The sequence below is a fragment of the Podarcis cretensis genome, assembly GCF_951804945.1.
Source record: "Podarcis cretensis genome assembly, chromosome: 6".
In the NCBI taxonomy this organism is placed as follows: Eukaryota; Metazoa; Chordata; class Lepidosauria; order Squamata; family Lacertidae; genus Podarcis; species Podarcis cretensis.
In genome coordinates, this window is record NC_137175.1 from 4983468 (window position 1) to 5008790 (window position 25323).

Here is a 25323-nt window from a genome sequence, read left to right on the forward strand (position 1 = left end):
GCAGGTTAGTAAGTTTTGTGGACTTTTTTTAAAAAAAAACAAGGATGCTTTTAGATGGAGCTGTGAGGGAGCGATATTAGGATATCTTCCCAAGGAACAACTTTTCTCTCTTCTCTGTTTGGGAGCACAGCCTTTCTGGGATGTTCCAGGGTCAGCAGGTGCTTTCAAATGTGGCAATGTCCCACCCTCCAGAGGTTATCCAGTTTCATCAGCACCACCCAGCTCCCAGGCTTCCTGGCAATTGCGGCCTCCCATGGATCCTACTTGCCAGTATGCTAATACTCTGACTTTGTTTCATGGCCCTGGGCTTGTTTGCACTAGCACGGCAGAGAGAGGAGGTTTCCAGATTGTACATTTCACTCTGTTTCTAGCGGCAGGCTGCTAAAGAGAGCCAGCGTGGTGTAGTGGTTAAGAGCGGTAGGCTTGTAATCTGGGGAACCGGGTTCGCGTCTCCGCTCCTCCACATGCAGCTGCTGGGTGACCTTGGGCCACTCACACTTCTCTGAAATCTCTCAGCCCCACTCATCTCACAGAGTGTTTGTTGTGGGGGAGGAAAGGAAAGGAGAATGTTAGCCGCTTTGAGACTCCTTAAAGGGAGTGAAAGGTGGGATGTCAAATCCAAACTCACTCTCTCTCTAAAGCGGTTGTGCTTAATTTTGAAAATGAGCTGATTGAGCAGCAGTTTCTCTTTTAAGGACTGGAAAAATCCTGTTTGTTTGGGTGACTAAAACTTTGGTGCTGCTACCTAGGAATTCTGAATAGTTCTTCAGCCTTGGTTTCCTGCTCAGGATATTGGCTCACTCAGGGTAATGCTACAAGATTTAGAATAAAAGGTTCAATGAAGAAATTGCTATATTGCTGGGAAATCACGGGAGAGTTATTTCATCAGCTGAATTTTCCAGCTTAGTAGTGTTAGAGCCAACCCCCTGGCGCTGGCCACCAAGGCTGGCACAGTATTTACCAGGAAACTTGTTTTTTTCCTTTCCCCGAGCCAACTTGGGGTTGGGACAAGAGGGTCAAACACAGCATTAAAAGGAACCCCCTGGAGTTCATTCTGAGCCTGAGGGACAGGGAAATTCTTCTTCTTCCACCCTTCCAATCTGCTTTGGCAGTTGCATGTTAAGGCAGAGGGGAGGAAAAGACCAGGTGTCTGACTGGAAGGAGGAAGAAATGGGGATGAGGAGCAGCACAGCAGCGGCTCAGGCCGGCATTTTAGGAAAGAGAAGCTGTGAAGCCTTGGGTAGCAGTGTTGGCTGCCTTGCTCAGGGCTGGGAGCCGTCTCAGTAAGAGCTCAGCTTGAAAGGCAAGTCCTACACAAAAGAACTTTAGAGAACTGGTGATGGTGTATAAAGGAAGGGAAGGATTGGTCAGTAGAGAGCTGGAAAGCAGGATAGTCATTCACTGAGATCCTCCGTGTGCCAGGCCAGAGCAGCGCGATGCCGGAAATCGTGTCTGCACATGTCCGCGGCACTGGCAATCGCTTCTGCGCATGCCCAGACACCGGAAATCGCACCTGTGCAGAAGCGATTTTCAGTGGCTGGGCATGCGCAGAAGCTATTTCCGGCACCGCGGACATGCGCAGACGCAATTTTCGGCATCTGGGCATGCACAGAAGCGATTTCTGGAACCGCAGAAGAGAGTCCCTACACCGTGCCGGTTTAGCACACCACACGGGGACTCGCTGGGTGGGCAGCTTGGTTCAGGGGCAGCTCATGGGCCAGTTAAGCGACCCTCATGGGCTGCTTCCGGCCCATGGGCCTGAGGTTGCCGACCTCTGTCTTAGGAGAATCCTTGTTTTGATTTGGGGGTGCTTGGATATTGTGCTGCACCTCCCATAAAACACCAACTCCACAAATATTAGGCTGGAGAGAACAAGCCTAACAGCTGTATGTTCTAAGAGGAGAAGCTGAAAGGCGAAGATTCTTTTCTGGCTTCAACAGAGGAGCGGACAGATTCATGGAGGAGAGGGCTATTGAAGGCGGCTGTGCATTATGGTTCTGCTGTGCCTCCACAGTTGGACACAGCAATACTTCTGAATACCAGTTGCTGGAACCTGCAGGAGGGCTGAGAGCTCCTGTGCTCGAATTCTTCTTGTAGGCTTCCTGCAGGCATCTGGTTCGGCCACTGTGAGAACAGGATCCTGGACTGGGTGGGCCATTGGCCTGATCCAGCAAGCTTTTATGTTCCCCCCTCCCCTGGCTCAGCTAGAGAAGCCTCATTGACAGCAGTCAGTGAGTGAAAGACTGGCTCAGAGGCACAACTCTTCAAGCGCTGTGATGGCGTCAGTAGGGTTGCTAACAGGGGGCCAGAACAGTTTCTTCACTGGGAATGCTTTACTGTGCAATTTATACAGTCTTTTCTCCAGCTGTCTCCCTCCTGCAGAGTTTGCCCTGTGTGAGAAGGACCACAGTCTGACTCTCCAACCCCTGCTGTTTCCATGGGTGTAAATATTCAGTATGGATCAGTCCAGAGGTTGGGGGGGGGCATAGCACTTAACTGTTGTCACCATGTAGATACCCCTCAAAAGCTAAGGCAAGCTGTGGCGCTTGATGTGCCCTAGCTAGAGTTATCTGCAAACAAATGGGAAGGGTGTAGTTAGGGTGGAGAACACAGTGATATCTCCTGGTCCAGAGGATTTCAAGATTTGCCAGTAGCTGTTCTGTCATGAGTGCTTCAGATATGGAGTGGGAGCTGTGAATGCCTCTCTTCTCTTCAATTTTATGATTTTGCTCCCTTGAAATTAAAAAAGTAATGTGGTGGAGCAATGGACAAGAAAGGGAATAAACATTTAATTTCTAAATTTGTGGCCAGAGTAAAAAGGAGGGAATGGGATAATAATAATAAAAATAAAACAATAATAATAATAATAATAATAATAATAATAATAATAATAATAATAATATATTACTTATACCCTGCCCATCTGGCTGGGTTTCCCCAGCCACTCTGGGCGGCTTCCAACAAAAGATTAAAAACGCATTAAAACACCAGTCATTAAAAACTTCCCTAAACTGGACTGCATTCAGATGTCTTCTAAACGTCAGGTAGTTGTTTATTTCCTTGACATCTGATGGGAGGGCGTTCCACAGGGCGGGTACCACTACCGAGGAGACCCTCTGCCTGGTTCCCTGTAGCTTCACTTCTCACAGTGAGGCAACCGCCAGAAGGCCCTCGGCGCTGGACCTCAGTGTCCGGGCTGGACGATGGGCGTGGAGATGCTCCTTCAGGGATGCTTCTCTGTGTGATGACTGTTCTGAGTTTGCAAGACCAGTTCGAGTCCTCCATCCTGAAAGCGGCGTGAGGTTTGGAAATGGCTAAGCCCCCAAGGCCAACTCTCTTAGCAAAGAATGTGAAGAAACATGGGGATGGGGTTTTATTTTCACAAAGGGGGAAGCCCAGCAAGTGGCAGCTTGAGGGCAATGACAGCGAAGGAAGAGGCAATTGTTTGCGTTTCAGTGTAACTGATGCACACGTACCCTTGGCGGCAGGGGAACTTTGGCATTCTGATCTCTCATTTTAGTCTTCTGTTCTGCACATCACAAAAGTTCTAGGTCTAATAGTTTCGGAACTGGCCTTGACAGCGTGTGGGCAAAGCCTCTGAGCAGGATTTCCATAGAATCAGGGAATTGTAGAGTTTGAAGGGACCCGAAGGGCTCAGCACGTCAGTTGCTTGCATTGTTGTTCCCGCCCAGCCTACCTCACAGTGTTATTGGGAAGATAAAAGGGAGGAAGAACCAGCTTTGACCCCCATTTTAGGCGAAATCTTGACTCATTTATATGTCTGGGCCTTTGGGGCTTAATTGGGCTTAGGCTCCAGAGTGGCATTATTGTTGTTGTTGTTTAGTCGTGTCCGACTCTTCGTGACCCCATGGACCAGAGCACACCAGGCACTCCTGTCTTCCACGTGGCATTATTAGCTACTGCTTTTTTAATATTGAGTCAGCATTTTAAATGCTTTTATGAAAATTGTATTATTTTATGTTGTCAGCTGCCCTGCGGGGATTTGAAGGAAAGGAAGGAAATGGGGGATTTGAATAAGATGTAATAGATGTGCCTTGACATGAGCAGCTTGGAGGAAAGCGGGGGCGGGGGGAGGGATATAACGCAATATGGATAAATTTTGCAAAATAACCAAACAATTGCAAAATTGCTGAACTTATACTGGTCTTGGGAGAAAGGTGATGGCAAACCTAGACAGCATCTTAAAAAGCAGAGACATCACCTTGCCAACAAAGGTCCGTATAGTTAAAGCCATGGTTTTCCCAGTAGTGATGTATGGAAGTGAGAGGTGGACCATAAAGAAGGCTGATCGCCGAAGAATTGATGCTTTTGAATTATGGTGCTGGAGGAGACTCTTGAGAGTCCCATGGACTGCAAGAAGATCAAACCTCTCCATTCTGAAGGAAATCAGCCCTGAGTGCTCACTGGAAGGACAGATTGTGAAGCTGAGGCTCCAATACTTTGGCCACCTCATGAGAAGAGAAGACTCCCTGGAAAAGACCCTGATGTTGGGAAAGATTGAGGGCACAAGGAGAAGGGGATGACAGAGGACGAGATGGTGGGACAGTGTTTTCGAAGCCACAAACATGAGTCTGACCAAATTGCGGGAGGCAGTGGAAGACAGGAGTGCCTGGCGTGCTCTGGTCCAGGGGGTCACGAAGAGTCGGACACGACTAAACAACAACAACATACTGGTCATAGAATTTGGTTTATCTTGGTTCAGAAGTCATTATTATTATTTTAGAGAGATGTAGAATCAATGCCGGGTGGAATTGGAGTAAATTATATCCAAATGGTGTTGGTGTCAGAAAATTGGGGTTCCCAAGCATTGGAAGGTTTTGACAACCTTTTCAGCCTCTCAGCCATTTTAATATTTACGGAACGTGAGTATTTCATTTCAGCTGCTTAAGTGGAAGCTGTTGGGTCCAAAGTTCAGATGGAGTTGGACTGGATTGGAGAGTGTCATGATCTAGAAACGTTTTGATTGCAACTGTAACTTGACGCAGCCCAGGAACTTTTAAGAGAAGGTGTGCAGAACAGTTTCTTTCCATGTTGTATTACAATTTAAATTTTAACATCTGAAAATACATGGATTGGGTTGTGTCTTTCGTTTTTCGTGTAGTGACTTTTATTGTCCCCAAACTGAAATATATTAGCCTTTCAAGGTTTGCTTTGAATTGATCTTATACAGTGGTACCTCGGGTTAAGTACTTAATTCGTTCCGGAGGTCCATACTTAACCTGAAACTGTTTTTACCCTGAAGCACCACTTTAGCTAATGGGGCCTCCCGCTGCCGCCGCACCGCTGGAGAACAATTTCTGTTCTCAACCTGAAGCAAAGTTCTTAACCTGAAGCACTATTTCTGGGTTAGCGGAGTCTGTAACCTGAAGCGTATGTAACCTGAAGTGTATGTAACCCAAGGTACCACTGTTTCTGTGCTTCATCTGTTCAAAGCCATCCTTTGACAGACATAATGGATTGATTTAAATAAAGGACAGTTTTAAGTCAAGCTTGTACTTGCAGATGCTCAATAAGAAAAGGACATATTTATTGCATGATATCCTTAAAACATTCTTATCGTACCTAGAAGGGCATTAACTATATCATTCAATAACACACAATATTTTTACTAATTTAATAAATGGTGCACAGCATGCTTACTATTGGATAACATAACATTCACTTGCCCATGATTTATGTCAAGCTGTATTAGTGTATCTCATTCGCGGGGGCCTAACTTCAGGCAATGACCTAAGCCAACGTTTCCCAAACTTTGAGTCTCCAGCTGTTTTTGGACTACAACTCCCACCATCCCTAGCTAGCAAGAGTGGTCAGGGATGATGTGAGTTGTAGTCCAACAGAGACCTAAGTTTGGGAAACCCCTAAGCCCTTTGGACTCTTCCCCAGCCGCACCCACTTCTGGGCCTTGTTTTGCATCCTCTTGGTGTGTTTTCATCTACCTGCAATGTGTGCTTGAGCTGCGGTATTGCCTCTTGCTTCCTTGGATGGAGGGCAGAGAGGTTACATGTGTCGAAATTGGTCCGGTGTACAAAGGCAAAATTTGCCTTCTTTGCTCCTCCCAGTTTTGCCTCTGGCCCCAGCCTCTGAATGTTGTCCTTCAAGCTGAAAGAGGTTCCCCATCGCTAATCCAACTAGAGAGGTTAATTGCACAAAAAGAGAGAGGGACCTGGTTCACACATCACATTCAAACACAGTGGGTACTATCCAACTAACTTATCCCACCAGCCCAAATATTTCTACTTGCACTATGGAATGTCCCCCACTTTGCTCTGGAGGGTTTGGAAAACCTGCTCCTTCCCCCAAAACAAATTTTGGGGGCTTACGGGGGAGGAAGTTCTGTTGCACAAGTGGAAATACTTACTCTGATGAAACGTGTTAGTTGGGGTACCCCCCAGCGAAAACAAACTGGTTTAGTGTGCATGAGCAGTGTGCTTGTGCAGATACAGCGGGTTCTTCATTCCTCACTGCCTCACACTTGTGGGGAACAAGTCTGATCCGAACCTGAGCTTACGGTTTGTTTCCTCCAAACAAGCAATAAGCCAAGAACACACTTTGCTTCTGCTCATGCTTTAAACAGTGATGAACAAACCATAAGCCCAGGTTAAGCCAGACAGTGCCTGGTTTCCCTGAAGCAGGAACGGGGAAGAACGAAGAGTCTTTAGTTGCAGCAACCTGCTACTCATTCACATTAAAGCAGGCTTAATAAACTACAGTTTAATGTGACATTCCAAGCAGGCTGCGCACACACATATATTGCACCTTTATTTCAAAACACGGATTTCTATACATCCCTCTCTGTCTGTTTACAGAAGCAGAGCAAGGCAATTTGCCGGCCGGCCGAAATGCCCAGGTTCTTGTAGAAACAAGTAGTTAGTAAGCAGAGCAGCGTTTCCCCCATTAAACGGGAAATAAATGTTCATGTTTGGTCATAAATATTTATTATCTGAGTGCTGAACAAATTTCCAAGCTTTTGGTAGAGTCTGCTTCTAATACAAAGAGAGTACATGACCGCAGATGAGCTCAGTGATTCTGGAGAAATAGGTTGTGGCCTCTCCCAAGGCCGGTGATAATTAGTGATTGCAAACTCCATTTGGCCTGACTTGGAATTGGGCTTGGCAAAATATTAGATGGGAAATTACATAGTGGTCTCTCCCCCCCCCCCAAACTCAGTTCTAAGATCCAGGCCCTGATGGAGTTCTGATGATACAACCACCCCCTTCCCTTTCCACTCTTGCTAGCAAGGATTGGGAAGGAGAGCAGAAATTAACATATATGAGTACAGTTGTGCTGGTAGAGCAATTAATTCAGAGAGATAGCAATGGTTCCATGTTCTGTGGAGCTGCTGAGTCATCCAGATGTTTTCCTTGCTGGCAAGAGATGCTCTGCAGATGTTTCTTCGCTCTTGTGCTGTCTTCAAAGGATGGTGCAAATGCAGCTTCATAACAATCTAGGTTGCCCTTGTAATGCGCGTAGAAGACAATAATTACTACTCTGGACTATATCAAGTCAAAAAATAGAGGCAAGGCCCTTACCCAACAGTGTTTGCTGAAACTTTGCAAGTCCTGGACAGATGCCTGGATATTCTTCTCCTTCTTCTCCTTCTTTGGCGATCACTCGTAGCTGAGTAAGATTCAACAACGAGTCCGTAAGTGACTGTGGAGGCCAATTCTGGAGCCACACGTCCTTCCACAGTGGGGACATTGGTTTCCGGGCAGTAGTTGATCACGGTGTGGATTTGCCAAGCGTGCCTTCCTCTTAGCACGTTTCTCCCTTGCGTCCTGAGTTTGAGTGTCTTCAAAGCCCATGACACCTTTGGTAAAGGCTGTTCTCCAACTGGAGCACTCGCAGGCCAGTCTTTCCCAGATATAGTGGTGGGCTGGATGAGGGCCAATAAGTTGAATTTATTCTGATAAGATACAGGTCCTCTGGATGACCACACTGATTGGCGGAATTGGCCGATCTACCATTCTGCTTTTGCAAGAACTCGACCGTTCAGTGTGGCAGCGCCTGCACTTTGGAACTCCCTGCCTATTGATATCAAGCAGGGGCCTTCACTGTACTTTTTTCAGTGCCTGCTGGAAACATTCTGGTTTAGAAAAGCCTACCCAGATGCTTAAAAAGTTGAGGCAATATTTATCTGTTTCAGTATTTTAATTTTTGTATGTTTTAAAGTATGGCTGTCATGTTTTCTTGTGTGTGTGTGTGTGTGTGTGTGTGTGTTTGTAAATCACTTTGAGGTGGTTTGTTTGTTTGCTTGTTTTGCAATAGAGCGGTGGATAATTATTATGGAACAAATAAATACATGAGTAGTTCCCAGCTGAGAACTAAGTAAATTGCTTATTCTGGGGCGGGGGTGATTGCACTCACTATTAAAGAACAGGTGTATAGTCTGGTGGTGCTCCTAAAACTAGCACTCACCTTGGAGGCTTAAGAGGCTTCTGCTACTAAAAATTTCTTTTACCGGCTGCAAATATTCCTGAGCAAGAAGAGCTTTGTGCTGTGGTGCAAGCACTGGTAACCTGGAATCAGCGTTCAAACTTTCCCAGGCACATTTTGCACTTGACTTATCGGCCACTTGCGACCAAGCGAAGCTGCCCAGGTGCCAGGATGGTACCTAATGTCTCCACCATTTGGAGGTGTACACCTGGGGATCCTGGATCTTGACTATTTTCACACATTAGCAACACATCCTGTAGCATTCTAGCCATTATATTTTATCTGCACCGTCAGAATGAATTTCAGGAAGCAAAAAGTTGTGTTGAAAAATACAAACCTCGAGCCGTCTGGCACCAAAATGGCAACTAGGTATTTTGTTTTGGCAACTGTAACCTTGGTTTAAGGAGCCATTTGGTGCCTAGCTTATAGTATATATCTGAGTTTCTAACACTGCCTTGAATTGGGTTACTGTAATGCACTTTATGTGGGGCTGCCTGTGAAACTGGCTTGGAAACTACAGCTAGCGCAAAACTCTTTAGCTAGGCTGTCGTCAAGAGTGGCCTCATACAAGTATGTAACACCAGTCCTGAAAGAAGAAGAATGCCAACAACCATCCTTCAAGGTACTTGTGTCGGTTTGTAAATCCATATGCAGCTTAAAACTTACAAAATTATATCGAGGAATGAGTTTAGGGTGCTATTTTCTGTGTCCAGTTAGTTATCATCATTGCAGATTTAAACGGTGACCGCGACTCTCTCACTTTTGGCAAGGAGAAACATTTTCCAATTTATTGGCCTTAATCGGGTGCCCAGGCCATGTTGCTTCTGGAGCTGGGAATTTGTTAAACTTTTAATCGTGTTTGGCCTGTTTGTTTTGCTAGAGTAAATAGCAGATGTTTGTCAGCAGGATTGGTTTGGGATCATATTGCCCTCAGCCTTTGAGAGAGAGAGAGAGAAAGAAAGAAAGAAAGTAGGAGATAAAGGGCAGAAAATCAAAACAAACGCATTACCTCCAGGGGAACACCAGTTAACCTGACACTAGCAGGGAGTCTCGCCGGAGTCGGCTTACTGAGGTTGCTCTCCCTCATTGGCATCTTGAACATTGCAAAGGAACCCTGAGACGCCTACTGTCCAGGGAGTATGTTATCCAAACTAACAAACAGGGCTCCCTTGGGGGGCAGGGAATGCATTTCTCAGCATTACTGTATGTTCCTGCTTTTGCCAAGTTCAAAGTGCCAGAATGAATTACAATCTGAACCAGAGGAGAACTTGGAAGATGAACGGTCTCAGATCCTTCCAGGCAGCAATATCTCCCATCCGCAACCATCCTAAAACTGACCCAACTTGCCCTGTTGCTATCAGAATGACAATATAATGCACATGAGGCATACTGAATGCCTAAAAGCGTATAAATGCTGTTATTACGCATTTCTTGATTTAGATTGCATCAGCAAATAGAGTTGTTGCTGTTTGTGTGGAGTGTGGCTCTAATATTGTAATTACAATGGAGAAGTGGGAGGTTCAGATCACCTGTAGCAAACCTAGTGTGATGCTATATTTACAACTTCAAGGGGCAGTTAGGAGTTCCATACTTCTGATTTGTAGTTCAGAGCCAAATAATACATTAAATGTGTATTTGTATGTATGTATCTTTTGAAAAATTGCCACGGTGGTCTCTAACCCAAATCAGGACCACAGGTGTGAGGGGGGGAATTAAAACCACCCATCCTCTAAAGTGGCTATTTTCCCCTGGAGGGAAGCTGCAATTGCAGGGGTTTTTTTGAAGAAGAAAAAACCACACCAGCAAATGCTCATTTAACATAATGTGTAGTTTGGCTCTCAGTCCCATTGCCATTATGCTACATTAACTCTCATAAGGACCATGCAAGAAGAGGACACCACCCCTCAGCTTAAAAGGGGGAATGTTTGCTGGGATCATTTGGGGTCAAACCTTTGCAGAATTACACACTGTCTCCATATGCCTGTGCTAGTGGTTAAATGTGTGTATTTATCCTCGCATGGGGTAGTGTTATACTTGGGTGGTTGCCATCACTGGGAGATACAAAGGAAGGAATGCTCAGCAAACATCTTTGCTTGTGTACCATCTGTCTGCTTTCAGCCACATGACATGACGAAAAAGATTCCGTGGTAGAGCTTTCGTTTCTTTCAGTAGCGTGATTCACCCACTTTCTTCCACAGACCAAAATTCTCTCCTCTTTGTAGCCAATATGGATGGAGCTTTAGAATTCTTATCTGATAGTTAAATATTTTGAGTGTTCATAGTTGAAAAAGAAATCAATATGTCTATCTCCTCTCCCTACCCCTTCCAGCAAGTCAGGTGTATCTGGGTACTGTTTTTGTTGGATATTATGGTGTGGTACTTTTAAGTTTTTATATTGTAAACTGCCCTGGGATTTCTGGATGAAGGATGGCATATAAAGTGAAATAATAATTAAAAAAATACAATAATTTAATATGGCAATTTCTGGAGTTAAGACCTCGAGTCTAGGAATTTCCTGAAACTTTCACAAGACTTACACTGCAACCCCTTGTGTGTTTGTTTCAGAAGTGGATCTTTACCCTAAGAAACCAGGGGGGAGATTTTTTTTAATGGCAAGGGCTGCCTTTGAATCCATTGAAACGAATGCGTAGGTTTGAAAAGCTAGCCACCAATCTTCCTTTGGTGACTATGAGTTATGTGCTCACAAGCTGCTGCCTGATGAAAGCATGATGTGCGAGATCCCCTCTCCTGAGTTTGTTGTGTGTTGTAGCAATCTCAGAGGGGAAACTTGCTTTTGTCTAGACGGGCGAGTGAACAGCCCTTCTGCTTTCCTGAGTTCCAGAGGTCTTTGGGCAGAATTGGGGTCATCTTCCCTCTGTGCACCAGGATTCGCGACGACTGTTGCAGCAGCGGTCGTCCTTTCGAGCACATTCAGCGTTACAGCTTGAGCCATGCTGTGCTTTGGAGATGCTGAAAAGCGAAGGACACAATACGGATTCTTGCTGCTTTTAAGTGTCTACAGATCCCAGTGCAAAGTGGCCTCCCTTCTCTTTGGAAAGAATCGAGCAAAGTAATTTCACCTGTACCATGGAAAGAGAAGACCACATGCTGCTGCTTCTAATTCCCTCCACCCAGGGTGTGGATCATTAGTAGAGTACCCATCCCAATATTCTAATATTTGGCGGGCGGGATTGGTGATGGCACACCAGAAGAGGGATGCTAAGGTCATGGCACATTATTCAGTTTAAGAGGCTGACCCAGTTTTGAAAAAGGCAATTCCATGCTAGGAATCATCAGGAAAGGAATCGAAAATAAATTTTCCAGCATTGAAGCAGATTTATGCAAATCTGTGGGGCACCACACTTTGAATACTCTGTACAGTTCTGGTTGCTACTAGAAGGGTATTGTAGAACTAAGAAAATGGCAGCCCAATGATCACATGGCTGAAACAACTCCCCTGTTTGGAGCTATTTATTTGGGGAGGAAAGCAGATAAAGAGGACGTGCTACAATTAATGCTTGATGTGCAGAAAGTGAACAAGGGAGAAGCTTTTCTCTCACACATATTTCTGGATCCCAGGGCCATCCAGTGAATCTAAATGGTAAGAGATTCAGGGCTGCTGCACCATGCTGAACACACGGAAACCCCTTCACCTCTCTTGGGAGGGATGCCTTTGTGTGTCTGGGGAGAAACATGAAAAGCAGTGTTTGTACGAAATGCCCCAAACACAGTGAACACGGAAATCGCCAGCAGTCCAAGTAGAATGATCCGCTACCTCTAGAAAACCGATTTGAATGCCAGAAATAGTTGTTGGGGAAGGAAGACTTGGGCATTCAGCAAATGCTTATTGCAAGGTGTCAGGGAACTGACATCAGAGCGAGAGGTGGAGGCAAGGCTCCCGAGCGATGCAGGAGAGGGGACCAGCAGAAGGGAAGGAATTCAGCGCAACACCAGCAGAGAAGGGAGGGAGATGGAGGATTCGGAGAGGGGTCTCCAAGACTCTTCGCCCGAAACTAGTGGAGAGAGCACGGGCACACCTCTGCCCACTCCTTCCTTGCGCAGAAGAGTTCCGCGCAGGGAGAGTAGGCGGAGACTTGGCGTCAAACAACTTCTATGCTGGAAGAGGTTCAAGAAACGCCCACTGACGGATTCTGCAAGCGACTGAACAGCCACGGAGTGAAGGGCTGTCAGCTGAGGCATGGTTAGCCAGGCAATCTAGCCGAAAGTAACGGCAACTTATAACCATTACACAAGGCTTCCGTGGAAGTGTGTCGTGTCTGTGAGCAACGTATGTATTATAATCGCATTGTTTTAGGGTGTTGTTTTTAGGAGTGCCTCTCTAGACCAGGGGTCGGCAATGTTCAGCCCATGCAGCCCACGAAGACCGTTTTACCGGCCCATGAGCCGCCCCTGAACCGAGCCGCCCGCTTGGCAAGTCCCCCATGCACTGCGCTACGCGGAGCGGGGACTCACTAAGCGGCGCCGGAAATTGCATCTGTTCACGTGCAGATACTGGAAATCATGTCTGTGCATGTCCAGACACCGAAAATCGCTTCTGCACAGGTGCAATTTTCATCATCTGGGCATGTGCAGAATCATTTTCCGGTGCTGCAGACACGTGCAGGCGCAGTTTCCGGCGTAGGGCCCACAGACGATCTCCGTGGGAGTGATCCGGCCCATGACAGGTAAACCTTGCCTACCCCTGCTCTAGACCATGCTTCTATCCAGATACAATATGAAGAGTTGGCATTAGGCTCACCTAGGGTGTCTACTGCAGTCATGGGTCCGCATAGGCAGTGTGATAGCTAGTGATGTTAAATTCTGGAGAATATTCTTGATTAATGAGAATATTAGAGAATTTTCATTTAAAATAGGAGAATATTCATTTTAATGCATTGAAAATGATATAATTTGTTAATATACATGTTTATTCATGGGTAAAGTTGTTCAGATGGCAACCAAAAACTGTACAGATACTTTTATTCAATGGGGCAATGCTGAAGATGATTGACAGTGTGGAGTGGGAGGAGTCTAGAAAACTCTTATTGGTTAGCAGGTCAGCACTGTTGACATATAGGGAAACTTATTGTTTAGTAAAGGAAGCACAATGAAAATATATAAGCACAAGCCTACTTGTCACTTGCAAGTAACAAGTTAAAAAGTAAAACGTGTTTTATAGTTAAAATTAAACTATTCTAAGGTGATGGCACCAGTAATCGTCATGTTAAGGTTTGGTATAAGGAAACTCAGTAGTTAAATCATATTTTATTCTTCCATTAGAGCATGTACATGTTATAGGACAAGTCAGAAAATACAACTGGCATGTTAAGGTTTGATACAAGTAAATTCAGTAATAGGCTATCTTGTGCTTCTAATAGCTCTAATACTTAATAATTGTTTTGGTGACTAAAACACAGCTTGATAAACAAAGCTATATGTGTACATATAAAAGAGAAGCCATTAACATTAAATATATTATCATTATATGATATTATATTTCAGTATGTCAACCTCTGGTAAATGGCATCTTGTACCATTGAATGGCACTGCAAAAACCAGTTATTGGCACTAAATAAAAATATAGAAACATCAACTGTTTAAATCAAGGGCACCTCATGTGCTGTTACGCATAAGTGTATAGGCCTAGGTAAGTGTGCAAAGCATTAAAGCAATTTCTGTAAAAAACAACACTGTATGGTCAAGGGTACAGAATTGCTTAGAATAAGATCACACAAAAATAGGGAAAAAAGGCTATTACATATAGTTGAAATACATACGAATTCAAGTATTCATCAAATTAAATGAATAGCATTTTTTAAAAAAATTAAAAAATGTTTTCTGTAGCTGACATTTCAGAACTGCCAGTGGTGAATGACACAATACCCAGTAATGTAACTGGATTAAAAAAAAAACAAAAAAAACCCCAGGACTTCCGGGTTGGCGCCATTGCCGAATGGCGGACTCCCTCCGAGCTCCGGAGGGAGCCTGCTCGGCAGGGGCTGGGTTCTACCGCGCCGGCGACGCGGGGACCCTCAAAAACCATGGGCGCTGAAACCCATGGGCATGGTGACTCGGCGGGCACCGTTTGCGTCCCCCCGACCCGCGAAGGAGCCTTTTTAAAGGCTGCGGAGCGGGTGACAGGGGGGGGTGGTGCTGTGAGTCCTCCGCTTCCCCTGCCGAGCGAAGCCGCATGCCATTCGACGGAGAGCGCTGACTTCTTCCATTGAAAATTTGGACTTTAAAAGAATAACCCATGAGTAATTGGAACTTGGATTAAAAAAGGGGAAAAATTCTTTTTAAATTCGGAGCGAGCGGGGGAGGTGCAAAAAGGAAGTCAGCCTCCCCCCTGTTGTAGAGGAGCTAAAGCAAAGGATTTGACAACTAAGATCGAGTGCAACCTTTTTTTGATAAAATTATTAACTTCGTGATGGAAAATTATAAGACTGGGCTGGAGGAGAAAAGTGGAATGTGAATTAAAAGGCAACCCCCCCCCCCCCGGAAACCCCGGGAGCGATCCGTAAGAGCGCCGGGAGAGGAGAAATAGAGGTTTTGACAGCTGTCAAAGGAGCTGTCAAAGTGGAAGAACAAAAAGAGAACTTTGTTACAAGGACTTTGCTGGTCACATTTGTTACAAATTGGATATAAATTGTTTAAAACAAGGAATAATAAGTTACTTTGACTGTTGGGTGTGATCGGGAAGGAAACTGAGTTACTATAATCCCTCTAGAGGAGCTGTGGGACACTACAAGTATTGTTGGCATCGAATTTGAATAGGACTTTTTATCTCCTGGGAAACTGCAGAAATGGAACACTATTTTGTCTACAGAGGTTTACACACTAAAGGAGACAATAGATTTATCTATTGAAGAATGGAAGGGACTTGACGTAATGTTTTGTTCCTGAATAACAAAGCCTCTGCAGAGGAATTAGAAGCTTTTTTTGGAATTAGAACATTTGTGCAGGAGAGCGGGGGGGGGGGGGAAGAGGAGGAGAGAGAACAACAAGAACAACAAGAATAACAAGAACTGGACAAAGTTGGAAGATAGACTCCTTCCAAGATTGGACATGTGAAATCAAAGATGACCAAAAGACGGCAAAGACTAATAAAAAGACGGCAAAGCGGACTGGTGAAGGACTGTGGTTTAGATGTGGGAGCTCCAGGATGACAGAAGATATTGACGGACATTGGGAACGCAACCGGGAAAGGGGGGAGGGAAATTTGGAATCCAAAGGGTGTTAAATTACATTTTATTCTTTTTTCTATTTTTCTGTTTATTTTAATCTGTATTGCATATTAAAGAGGGGAACTCGTGGAAGGGAACAGGTCGATTTTAGGGGATGGGAAAATATTTTTTAAATTGGGCCAATGATAATAATTTTAAAATTTGGGGTAAGAATTTGTTGAATCTATTTGAAAGAATTGGAATACAAGAGGGGGAGGGGAGGGGAAGTCCTGGAAGGATGCCAATGAAAATTAGGTTTTAAATTTGGATGTTTTTCTTTTTCTGTTATATTTGAAAATCTTTAATAAATATTATTTTTTAAAAAAAAAACCCAACAACATTATTTATTACTTAGAGTGGCAATATCACAGCTTGACTTATTGTTTACTAGATTTTTTTAAATGTGGGTTGTAAAACTGGTTCTTACATTAGAATTTACAGTTTGCGGAAAATATTCTCCAGAGAATTTTCTAGCAGAGAATATTCTCATTCTCGAGAATGTTCTCCGGAGAATATTCTCACCTCACATCACTAGTGATAGCATTGATCTCACCCTGAAAAAGAGAAGCGGTTGAGATGCTTGCCACCAACCAGTTAAAGTGTTACTTGGCATTTGGACCGAATTCACACCTGGGAGAAGCAGCCGTGCCATTCTCCACCTCACCCCACCCCAGGGATCCGTGCAAACTACCTTATTAACCGTCTCAATGTGTTGCCTCATTTTAACAGTAGTTTGCTTTGTGTCCACAGTTGGAAAATTTTGAGTCCTGCCTGAGGCCCACCACCACGATTTGCACTGAAATTGGAAGCGGCGTGAACACCAGATCCTTAAGCTAGCTCGGCCTGCCAATCTGTCCACAATGTCAGGACCTGTGCCAAGCAGGGCCAGAGTCTACACAGATGTAAATACACACAGACCACGAGAATACTGGGATTATGAGTCGCATGTTGTTGAATGGGGGTAAGTGCCCACATTAGTTTACTGGTCATGTGCGGCCCGTGTTGGGTTTGGGGGATTGGCACTGGTTCCTTCCGTATTTGCAAAGTGCTGTTTGTTTCAGTAGATGTAACATAGTGCTATTCCCCACATTTTGTTGTGGGGAGGAGAACTTGGGAATTCTCTTGTTAGGGGAAAAAGGAAATCTGTAGAGAGAGGGGCTACTTAGCTCTTCAAAGGAGAGTCTGTTGCTCAGTGGTGGGGTACAAACCTATCACATTAAGTTCCTGGCATTTCTGTTAAAAGGATAATTGGAGATGAACATCTGCCTGAGACTTTGGAGAATTGTTGAGCAGCTGGTACTGGTCTAGGCTGGCCAGTGCTGTGACTCTGTTCCAAGTTGCTTTGTTGTTAAAATAGCATTTTATTATTCTTGCACCATCAATTTGTATGGAGCACTGCAGAATAATATCTTCACATTTGTCCTTACAGGGGAGTGAGCGGGGTGGACCTCTAGAAACATTCTCTAATGTGTCCACCTTTGTGAATAATCTGACGACACGTTTTGAAATAGTGATTTTGGAGTGGTACATAATGCCCTTTGTTGGCTTTGTCTTTACAGTAATCAAGATGACTACCAGCTAGTCCGGAAATTGGGCCGGGGCAAATACAGTGAAGTCTTTGAAGCCATCAACATCACAAATAATGAAAAAGTAGTTGTTAAAATCCTGAAGGTGAGCCTCTAATGTTTTGGTGGCTGTTGCTGCAAGCAGAAGTATTTTTGTGCATTATGTCCAAGTTGATTCTTGATAATGGGTAGGGGTAAAGGGGACCCCTGACCATTAGGTCCAGTTGTGGCTGACTCTGGGGTTACGGTGCTCATCTCACTTTACAGGCCGAGGGACCCGGCGTACAGCTTCTGGGTCATGTGGCCGGCATGACTAAGCCGCTTCTGGCGAACCAGAGCAGCGCACGGAAACGCCATTTACCTTCCTGCCGGAGCGGTACCTATTTATCTACTTGCACTTTGACGTGCTTTTGAACTGCTAGGTTGGCAGGAGCAGGGACTGAGCAATGGGAGCTCACCCCGTCATGGGGATTCGAACCGCCAACCTTCTGATCGGCAAGCCCTAGGCTCTGTGGTTTAACCCACAGTGCTACCCGCGTCGCACATGATAATGGGTAGCCACTTGTAAAGGACGTAGAGTTCATATTTTTGAGGGACGTGTTACAGCCAGTTTGCAAGACCTTGAGTCATTTGACTGTTGAGGGCAGGTTTCTAAATGTTGTATTGTGTTGGGTGGGGTGGCACTTTAATGACTGGCCTCTGCCCTGACACATTAGTGTGGGTCGCCATTAGCAGCCCCATATTCCCCAACATTTTCTGCAACTGTCATATGGATGTACCCTGGGTGTATGGTGGAATGACTGATGTGATTTTATACTATAAACCAGCCTTTGATCCTAAGATGAAGGGTAGTATATAAATTTAATAAATAAATTGAAGTGAAGTGAAAACCCCCTTGCCCAATTTATAAGATTTTAAAGCTGCTCTACATTTATAGGATATATGAAAGGCATACAGAATTAAGAATATACACATAATATAGATCATAAAACACTACAACATACAAGCCAACAAGAATTAGAATAGCCTAATTCGAGAAGGCATGGGGGAAAGGAATGAAATACTCCCATGCTTAGGGGTGCAAGCTTTCAAAACTAAGTGGGGTGGCTTTGAGAGATTTAAGGGAAATAGGGGGAAGTTGGAACTAATTTGGAAAATGTTCCGAAAATGCTCAGAATAGTTGAGAGAACATAAGCAGCAGATGGGCTTCTGGCAAAGCAAATGTTTCAACTGGACTGAAAATACAACAACACTCTAGTATTTTCAACAGTAGTTGAAAACCCCTCTATCTCCCTTTGGAGAATAACAAGTTGTTAAAGTCTCCGCTCCTTAGGTTGACACCAAATGGCCGTATAGAGCTGCTTGCATGAAGCCCAGCTTTCTCTAAAGTAGAGGCAGTAATGAGCTTGCTGAATGTTAATGATGCCCTGGCCTTACTCGTCCTCTGCAAATGTTCACCATCTGGTTTTGAGTGGTTTTCTTAGCGGCAGATGTTGGCTTTCTGTAGCCATTGTTCTCTTTGGCTAGTAGAACTTCGCTTGCAACTTCACACTGGAATTTCCCTCCGGTTGGTGGTTTCCAGCCTCTCAGAGAAGTTTTAGACATGATCTGGAAGCTGCTTGAAACATAATCTGGCAAACGGCACAACATTGCCTGCGGTGCAGCTGAATCCTAAAATTCCTCTCTCTGCTCGCAGGTTTCAAGTGCTTTCTAGGGTTCCACCTGGAAGGTGGTGTGTTTGTGTGTGTTTTAAATGACTGCGAAGGAGTGGGGAGATGCTACTTACTGTGTGTGTGATGAGAATGGGATAAAAAGCAACAGATTTAAACCTTGAGGAGATGCACGTTAAACTTTAGGATAAAGCAGAGCAGGAAATCTCCTTTTAGATTGCTGACAATTTATATCCCTATTTGTGTGAGCTTGATCAATAAAATTGGAGTAGGTAGTGCAAGCTGACTCAAAACAGGCACAAAGGCCTAAAATCGCAAAACATTTCAAGCAGCAAATTTGGGGAGTGTGTGCTTGAGCCTGGGCACCCCTGATTGCAGGCAGCCAGTAACCACAATGATGGGTTAGCACAAGAATGGAATAAAGTCGCCTTGCGTATCTCTGAGGAAGCTTAGGCTTTGACCAAGGTTAAGGCAGATGGTGAAACAGGTGGCCTGGCTTAGCTTCCCCCAGACACGACAGCTGCCTCGGGAAGAGGTTCGACATTCACCACTTGGTCGACCAAGCCGCTACAAGCACTTATGGTTTACATGCAATATCTTGTAAGTGGCTGAGCTGGCCTGTTTTAGTGGGAAGGACAGAGAAGAGCTAGAAATGAGCAAACAGGGCAGGCAGGTGAGTATCCCGTGTCCTTATGCAGAAAGCTTCATGCAAGCTTTCAATGAACTCCCAGCTTTCCAGAAGTTTGGGACTCCAAACCCAACGGCTGTTCTGGCTTGGGCTAATGGGAGTTCCTGTCCAAAACATCTGGAGGGCACCAGCCTGGGGAAGCCTTGAACTATTTGGGCTCCTGAGTATTTATTACACGGTTCGTTAATTACGAGTTGGAGGATAGCAATTAAGTCTTATTCACCAAGATCCAAAGAGTCTCTTTAGATGTTCTCAAGGGCTTGGGGCTTAGCATGTTTTTCTTCATAACCTCAGCCTTCCACGCAATATTCCAAACTGTTTTTCACTTTCCCCTTTATTTAAGAAGTGTTTTGTCATGCAACAGGTGTGTGTGTGTGTTTTGCAGTTTTGAGAGAAACAAACCCAAATCCCCTAAGACGTGGTTCTTTGTGGCCCAGCCATTGAAATTAACGGTGGCATTTCTTCTTCACATGCTGCCCAGCTTAGTATATGGGTTCATGCGATGTTGCAATGGCTGCTGGTCCATTCAGAAAGCGTTGGGCAAATTCGTGAAAGCCCTTATTTAGGGCTACTAGCTGTGGGAGGTGGAAATGACGGTAATCTCAATACTGAACTTCCTGGTGTTGAATGAAATGGTCCTCTTATGCTGCTTGTGAACTTCCTGGCTTGCCTCATTCATTCCATTCGGATCAGATGCTAGGAGCTGATTGAAGTATTCATCTGGCCTGGTATAGGAATCCATGGTGTGTGTGTGCATAAGATAAACACACACACACTTTAACCCACTTTTTCAGGTGTGACACAGGCTTCCAAGTTGCAGTCAGCAGTTTAAAATGAAAATTGGGTAGGAACTCACAGCTAGATTGTTCTTTGTAAAATTAAAAAGATCCAATAATAAAAACCAGGTGCAGCAGTACTTTCAAAGCTGCAGTGGGGTTCTTTCCCTGCACTCCCACTGGCTTCACTTGGGCTTGAAACGTTGCCTTGGGTAAACGGGCATTTCTCTCACCAGCCTGTGAAAAAGAAGAAAATCAAGCGTGAAATCAAAATCTTGGAGAACTTGCGAGGCGGCCCCAACATCATCACCCTTGCAGATATAGTGAAAGACCCTGTGGTGAGTAGCTCTGAGGTTCTGGAGCAGCTCCAGTAAGTGGAGGGGAGAGAGGAAGCTGTGACAGTTGGTTCGTAAAAAGGGCTGGACAAACTCCGGGGAGAGACATCCGTCAGTGTTTAGGAGTCATCATGGTAGCCCAGTGGGACCTGCTTCTGCAGAGAGAGCCTGCCTTTTGAGTGTCAGGTGCTGGAGACAAACAAGAGGTAGCTGCCATTTGCTGGAAACTGAATGCTAGACTGGACTGGGCCTTTGGACGAGTACTAAATTCAAAGTGCTGCTTTTGAGCTATAAAGCCTTAAGCGGCTCAGGACCGCAGTACCTCAAGGACTGCCTCTGATCATATGAACCTGCCCAGACCCTGCAATGATCATCTGAGGCCCTCCTTTGTGTGCCCCCTCCTTGACAGGTGTGGAGGGTGGCAACACAAGAACGGGGTCTTCTCTGCAGTGGCTCCCCATCTGTGGAATGCTCTCCCTAAGGAGGTTCGCCTGGAGCCTTTATTATACACCTTCAGGCGCCAGGCAAAAACGTTCCTCTTTAACTAGGGATTTGGTTGTTCCAACTTAGATCCTATGCCCTTTAAAAAAAAAATGTGTGTGTGGGGGGGGAGGGGGTTATTAGGTTGTTTTTGCTCTTATTTTTATTATTATTTATTTTATGTTGTGGTTTGTTTTTTTTTACCTTGCATTTTTATGCTGAGACCCTTTGTTGTGAACCTTTGGCCCTCCAGAGGTCCATTGGACCTCAACTGTTAAGTCCCAAGCAGTTGGGCTAATAGGCAGGGATGATGGAACTTGAGGGCCAGCAGCAATTGACGCGCCACAAGTCCCTCACCTCCTTTCCAGCGGGATGCCGAGAAAAGTGTTCGTCTTCAGATGCCAGTAGGACAAGGCAGATAGATTGTCGAAGAACAGCTTCTTTGCTTGTGTCTCTGACACCGATGACTTTCTGTGTGTGTGTTTGGTGCTCAGTGTTGGGAATGCAAGTGTGCAGTCAAGCTGTATTATCTCGGCATTTCCGGTTACGTGGTCCTTTTGTGGAAGGGAGGAGAGGTAATGCTCCCCTGCTTGAATAATCTGTCTGCACTCACAGAAAATGTGGGCTGTGAAAGAGCTCTGGGGGGCTGTGATTTCAGTAGGTAAAAAGCTTGCCGAGTGGGCCAGCTTGTGAATTACAAACCCCCCTCTCCCAGTTTATCCATCTGACTGTGAGAAAGAGGTACCAAATGCTTCACTGGAATGGGGTAGCAGGTTAAAAAGAGCACAGAATTGTCTACACGTATGAGCTGCTTTTGTCGTCCCAAGTAATGACACAGCAGGAGAACTCCCAGTGCTTTATTTAATATAAAACATGTTGGCATTTCAGGCATCTATTGATCATAAGATGCAGCATTACCTCCACACAGCCCTGCTCCCTGTTTGCTCTCTGGTTTTCCTCTAATCCTATTTTCGAATTGCTTAATCAGATCAGGCCTTTTAATCAGATTAGCTTCTCTCAGAGGAAGCTCCCCCTCCCTGCAGTTCCTTCTAGATTTTGTGGAAATGTGGGCTATTGCATTTGGTGTAACCACAACTAGTCAGATGCTTGAAACTTTCTGCAGAGGAGGGTGGAGACGTGAGGGCATGCATGTGTTGATAAGTATTAGGCCTATAAAGCAAGGAAGGTCCCAACATGACTGACTGTTTTGGTTTCCTCCTCCTAGTCTCGGACCCCAGCCTTGGTTTTCGAACATGTAAACAACACAGACTTTAAGGTACGGTTTGTCACTCAGCCTTTGGGTTAAAGATGGATGCATGCCTGGTTTGGGGGATGCTGCCATTGTGAACGTCCTGTATCGGCAGAGGGTTCAACGCAAATGACCTTTTGAGGTCCCTCCCAATTCTGATTTTAATGAAAAGGAAATTAAAAATTTAAGTCATTTTTGGTAAAGTGCGATCAAGTTACCCAAGGCCAATTACTTCCACCGGATAAAAGTTTGTTTATTCCAGCAGATAACAGTAACACCCCCATGTTCAGTCTGCAAAAGGCACTTGGCATTTCATTCATTTATTTTATTGTGTGTCTGTCTCTCCCTTCCTGCCAGGAAGCTCAGGGTAGCACAGGTAGTTCTACCCCTCCTTTCCTCCATTTTTATATTCCCAGCAACCCTGTGAGGTAGGTTAGGAACTCTGTTGTTCATCTAGAGCAGGGATATCTTAACAGGTCGATCACAATCTACTGGTAGATCCCTGCAAGGTTTTGGTAGATCGCGGTCGATCACCGGCTCTCTTTCCTTAGTGTTGGTAAAATAGAATCTGGCCCCCTCAATCTCAAGCTGAAAAACAAAGCAAAAAGGGGCTTTCCTCCCTAAGAAAGCTCAACAATTTTGCCCTAACCCCCCCCCCCCCCGGGTAGATCACTGCCAGTTTTTTATTCTGTGAGTAGATTGTGGTCTCCTAGGAGTTGGCCACCCCTGATCTAGAACCAAGAGATGAACACGGCAAGCAGGTAGTTTGTGTGCATGCACGCAGGTGCACATGTGTTAATTACAGGTCCCCTCATTAGGGAGTAACGATTGGCTGCAGCTTTGTCCTGAGTGTACACTTGGTAGCTATCCAGGTTGGTCTCCACCAGTGCCTTTTTTCTAGAACAATAGGTGTTGGTACTCACCATGAAGTTGTTACAGTAAGTTAAAAGTACCTTCTAACAACAACGAAAAGAAGTGCCAGTACTGCACACCCTTGAATACCCCTTGGGAAAAAGCACTGGTCTCTGCATAATGTGTGACAGAGCCTCAATAATGTCCCCAAATACTGAATTACCCTCCTCATCACACGCCCCATAATGGATGACAAAAAACAAACAAACCCCCATAATTTGTTGCTTGAAAACTTAATTTTTTAACGTTGATGTCTTACAGCAATTATACCAAACGTTAACAGACTACGACATCCGGTTCTACATGTATGAAATCTTGAAGGTGAGTTTGCCTTTTCCCTTCCTGTTTGGGATGGGGGTGTGTGAAGCATGAGGTTGGCTGAGAAATGGCAACCAGCCACTGTGAGGAGTTGAAGGATTTCTCTCTTCCATTGGTTATTCTGAGGAATCTTTGTGTTCCAGACATAACCTAACATTGCCCAGGCAGATCCTACTTGCCTTGGAGCCGTCACTTGTTCCATCGATCCATTACCGTGATTACCAGAAGTGCTAGTAATATTTAGCACTGGTAATATTTAGCATGGATATTGGCGCTCAGTTAATCTCTACAACGACCCTGTGAGGTAGGCGAAGAGGCTTCGGCTGACTCCAAGGTCATCCAGTGAGCTTCATGGCAGAGTGACGATTTGAACCCTGATCTCCCAGGTCCTAGTCTGACACTCTTAACCTCTACACCACACTGCCTTCCTAGAGTACTTCTGCTATGGTGCAGTGATATAAATTAAGTAGGCAGATCAATACGGGGAAAGCAAAATGCCACTTAGAGAAGGGTCTGAAATATTGCACGGAGCAAGGGATCCAAACTACAAGAAAGAAGATTCCACCTAAACATTAGGAAGAACTTCCTGACAGTAAGAGCTGTTTGACAGTGGAATTTGCTGCCAAGGAGTGTGGTGGAGTCTCCTTCTTTGGAGGTCTTTAAGCAGAGGCTTGACAACCATATGTCAGGAGTGCTCTGATGGTGTTTCCTGCTTGGCAGGGGGTTGGACTCGATGGCCCTTGTGGTCTTTTCCAACTCTATGATTCTATGATTCTATAATCCTTGAAGGTTGAATTTGTTTTATTCTGGACTGTCTCGTTGTTTTAATGTGTGGTAAACCACTTTGAGATTTTTCTTCAAGATATAAAGCGGTATAGAAATGAAATTGATGATGATGATAATAATAAACCCCACTGCAGTAAAATAATGTGGTGAACATAACCTCGGTTTAAGGTGCCATTTGGCGATGAACTTAAATATCTGAGGTTCTAACGCTGGTTGAAACCCCTTCCACTTTTTTCAGGCCCAGGACTCGCTTTTAACTCAAGCATGCATTTGAGGACCCAGTTCTTAACCTTCTACCATATATTTGCATGGTGGTTTTGCTCCCGTAGGCAAAACCTGCCTTGGATCAGGCCATGACCCACTAGCACGTCCCAGCCCCCAGCAGTTGAAGACCAGTGCCTTGGAGCTAGGAAGTTGATGCCTTACATATAGGGCAATGGGGCAGGCTTGGCGATAGATGCTGCTGAAGCGTTTGGCCTCTCCCAACATTCCCAGTTACTCAGGTGTGGGGAACCTGTGCTCATTGACATGTTGTTGGACTCCAACTCCCATAATCCCTGACCATTGCCCATGCATGGTGACTGGGGCTTCCAGCGGTTGTAATTTAACAGTGCTTGGAGGACCACATGTTCCCCACTTCCCCACTCCTGCTTCACAGCACAGCTGCCTCCTGTAGCTTCCAGTAACGTGGCAATCTGAGAGGCTTTCAATAGGAAGGAGGGCTAACTTTCTTTTTTAAAAAAATAATAATATTTATTCCAGTTTTAAAGGTTACAAAAAGAAAACACTAAATTAAACAAGAAAAAACAAAACAATACATCACAATAGATACATACAGTCAAAAAAAGAAAAAACAACAACACA

The 25323-nt window shown here is 44.9% G+C and overlaps 1 protein-coding gene across 2 annotated transcripts in view; it reads left to right on the forward strand.

The window, feature by feature from the left end:
• Positions 1–25323, forward strand: part of CSNK2A1 (casein kinase 2 alpha 1) — a 48718-nt gene that overhangs the window by 10541 nt on the left and 12854 nt on the right. For both annotated transcript variants that reach the window (XM_079979734.1, XM_079979735.1), the window contains 5 exons: positions 16431–16641; positions 17240–17351; positions 20616–20717; positions 22420–22470; positions 23617–23676. In XM_079979734.1, coding sequence (XP_079835860.1) covers positions 16541–16641; positions 17240–17351; positions 20616–20717; positions 22420–22470; positions 23617–23676 — 426 coding nt within the window. In that variant the 5' untranslated portion in view covers positions 16431–16540. The remainder of the gene's footprint in view (positions 1–16430; positions 16642–17239; positions 17352–20615; positions 20718–22419; positions 22471–23616; positions 23677–25323) is intronic.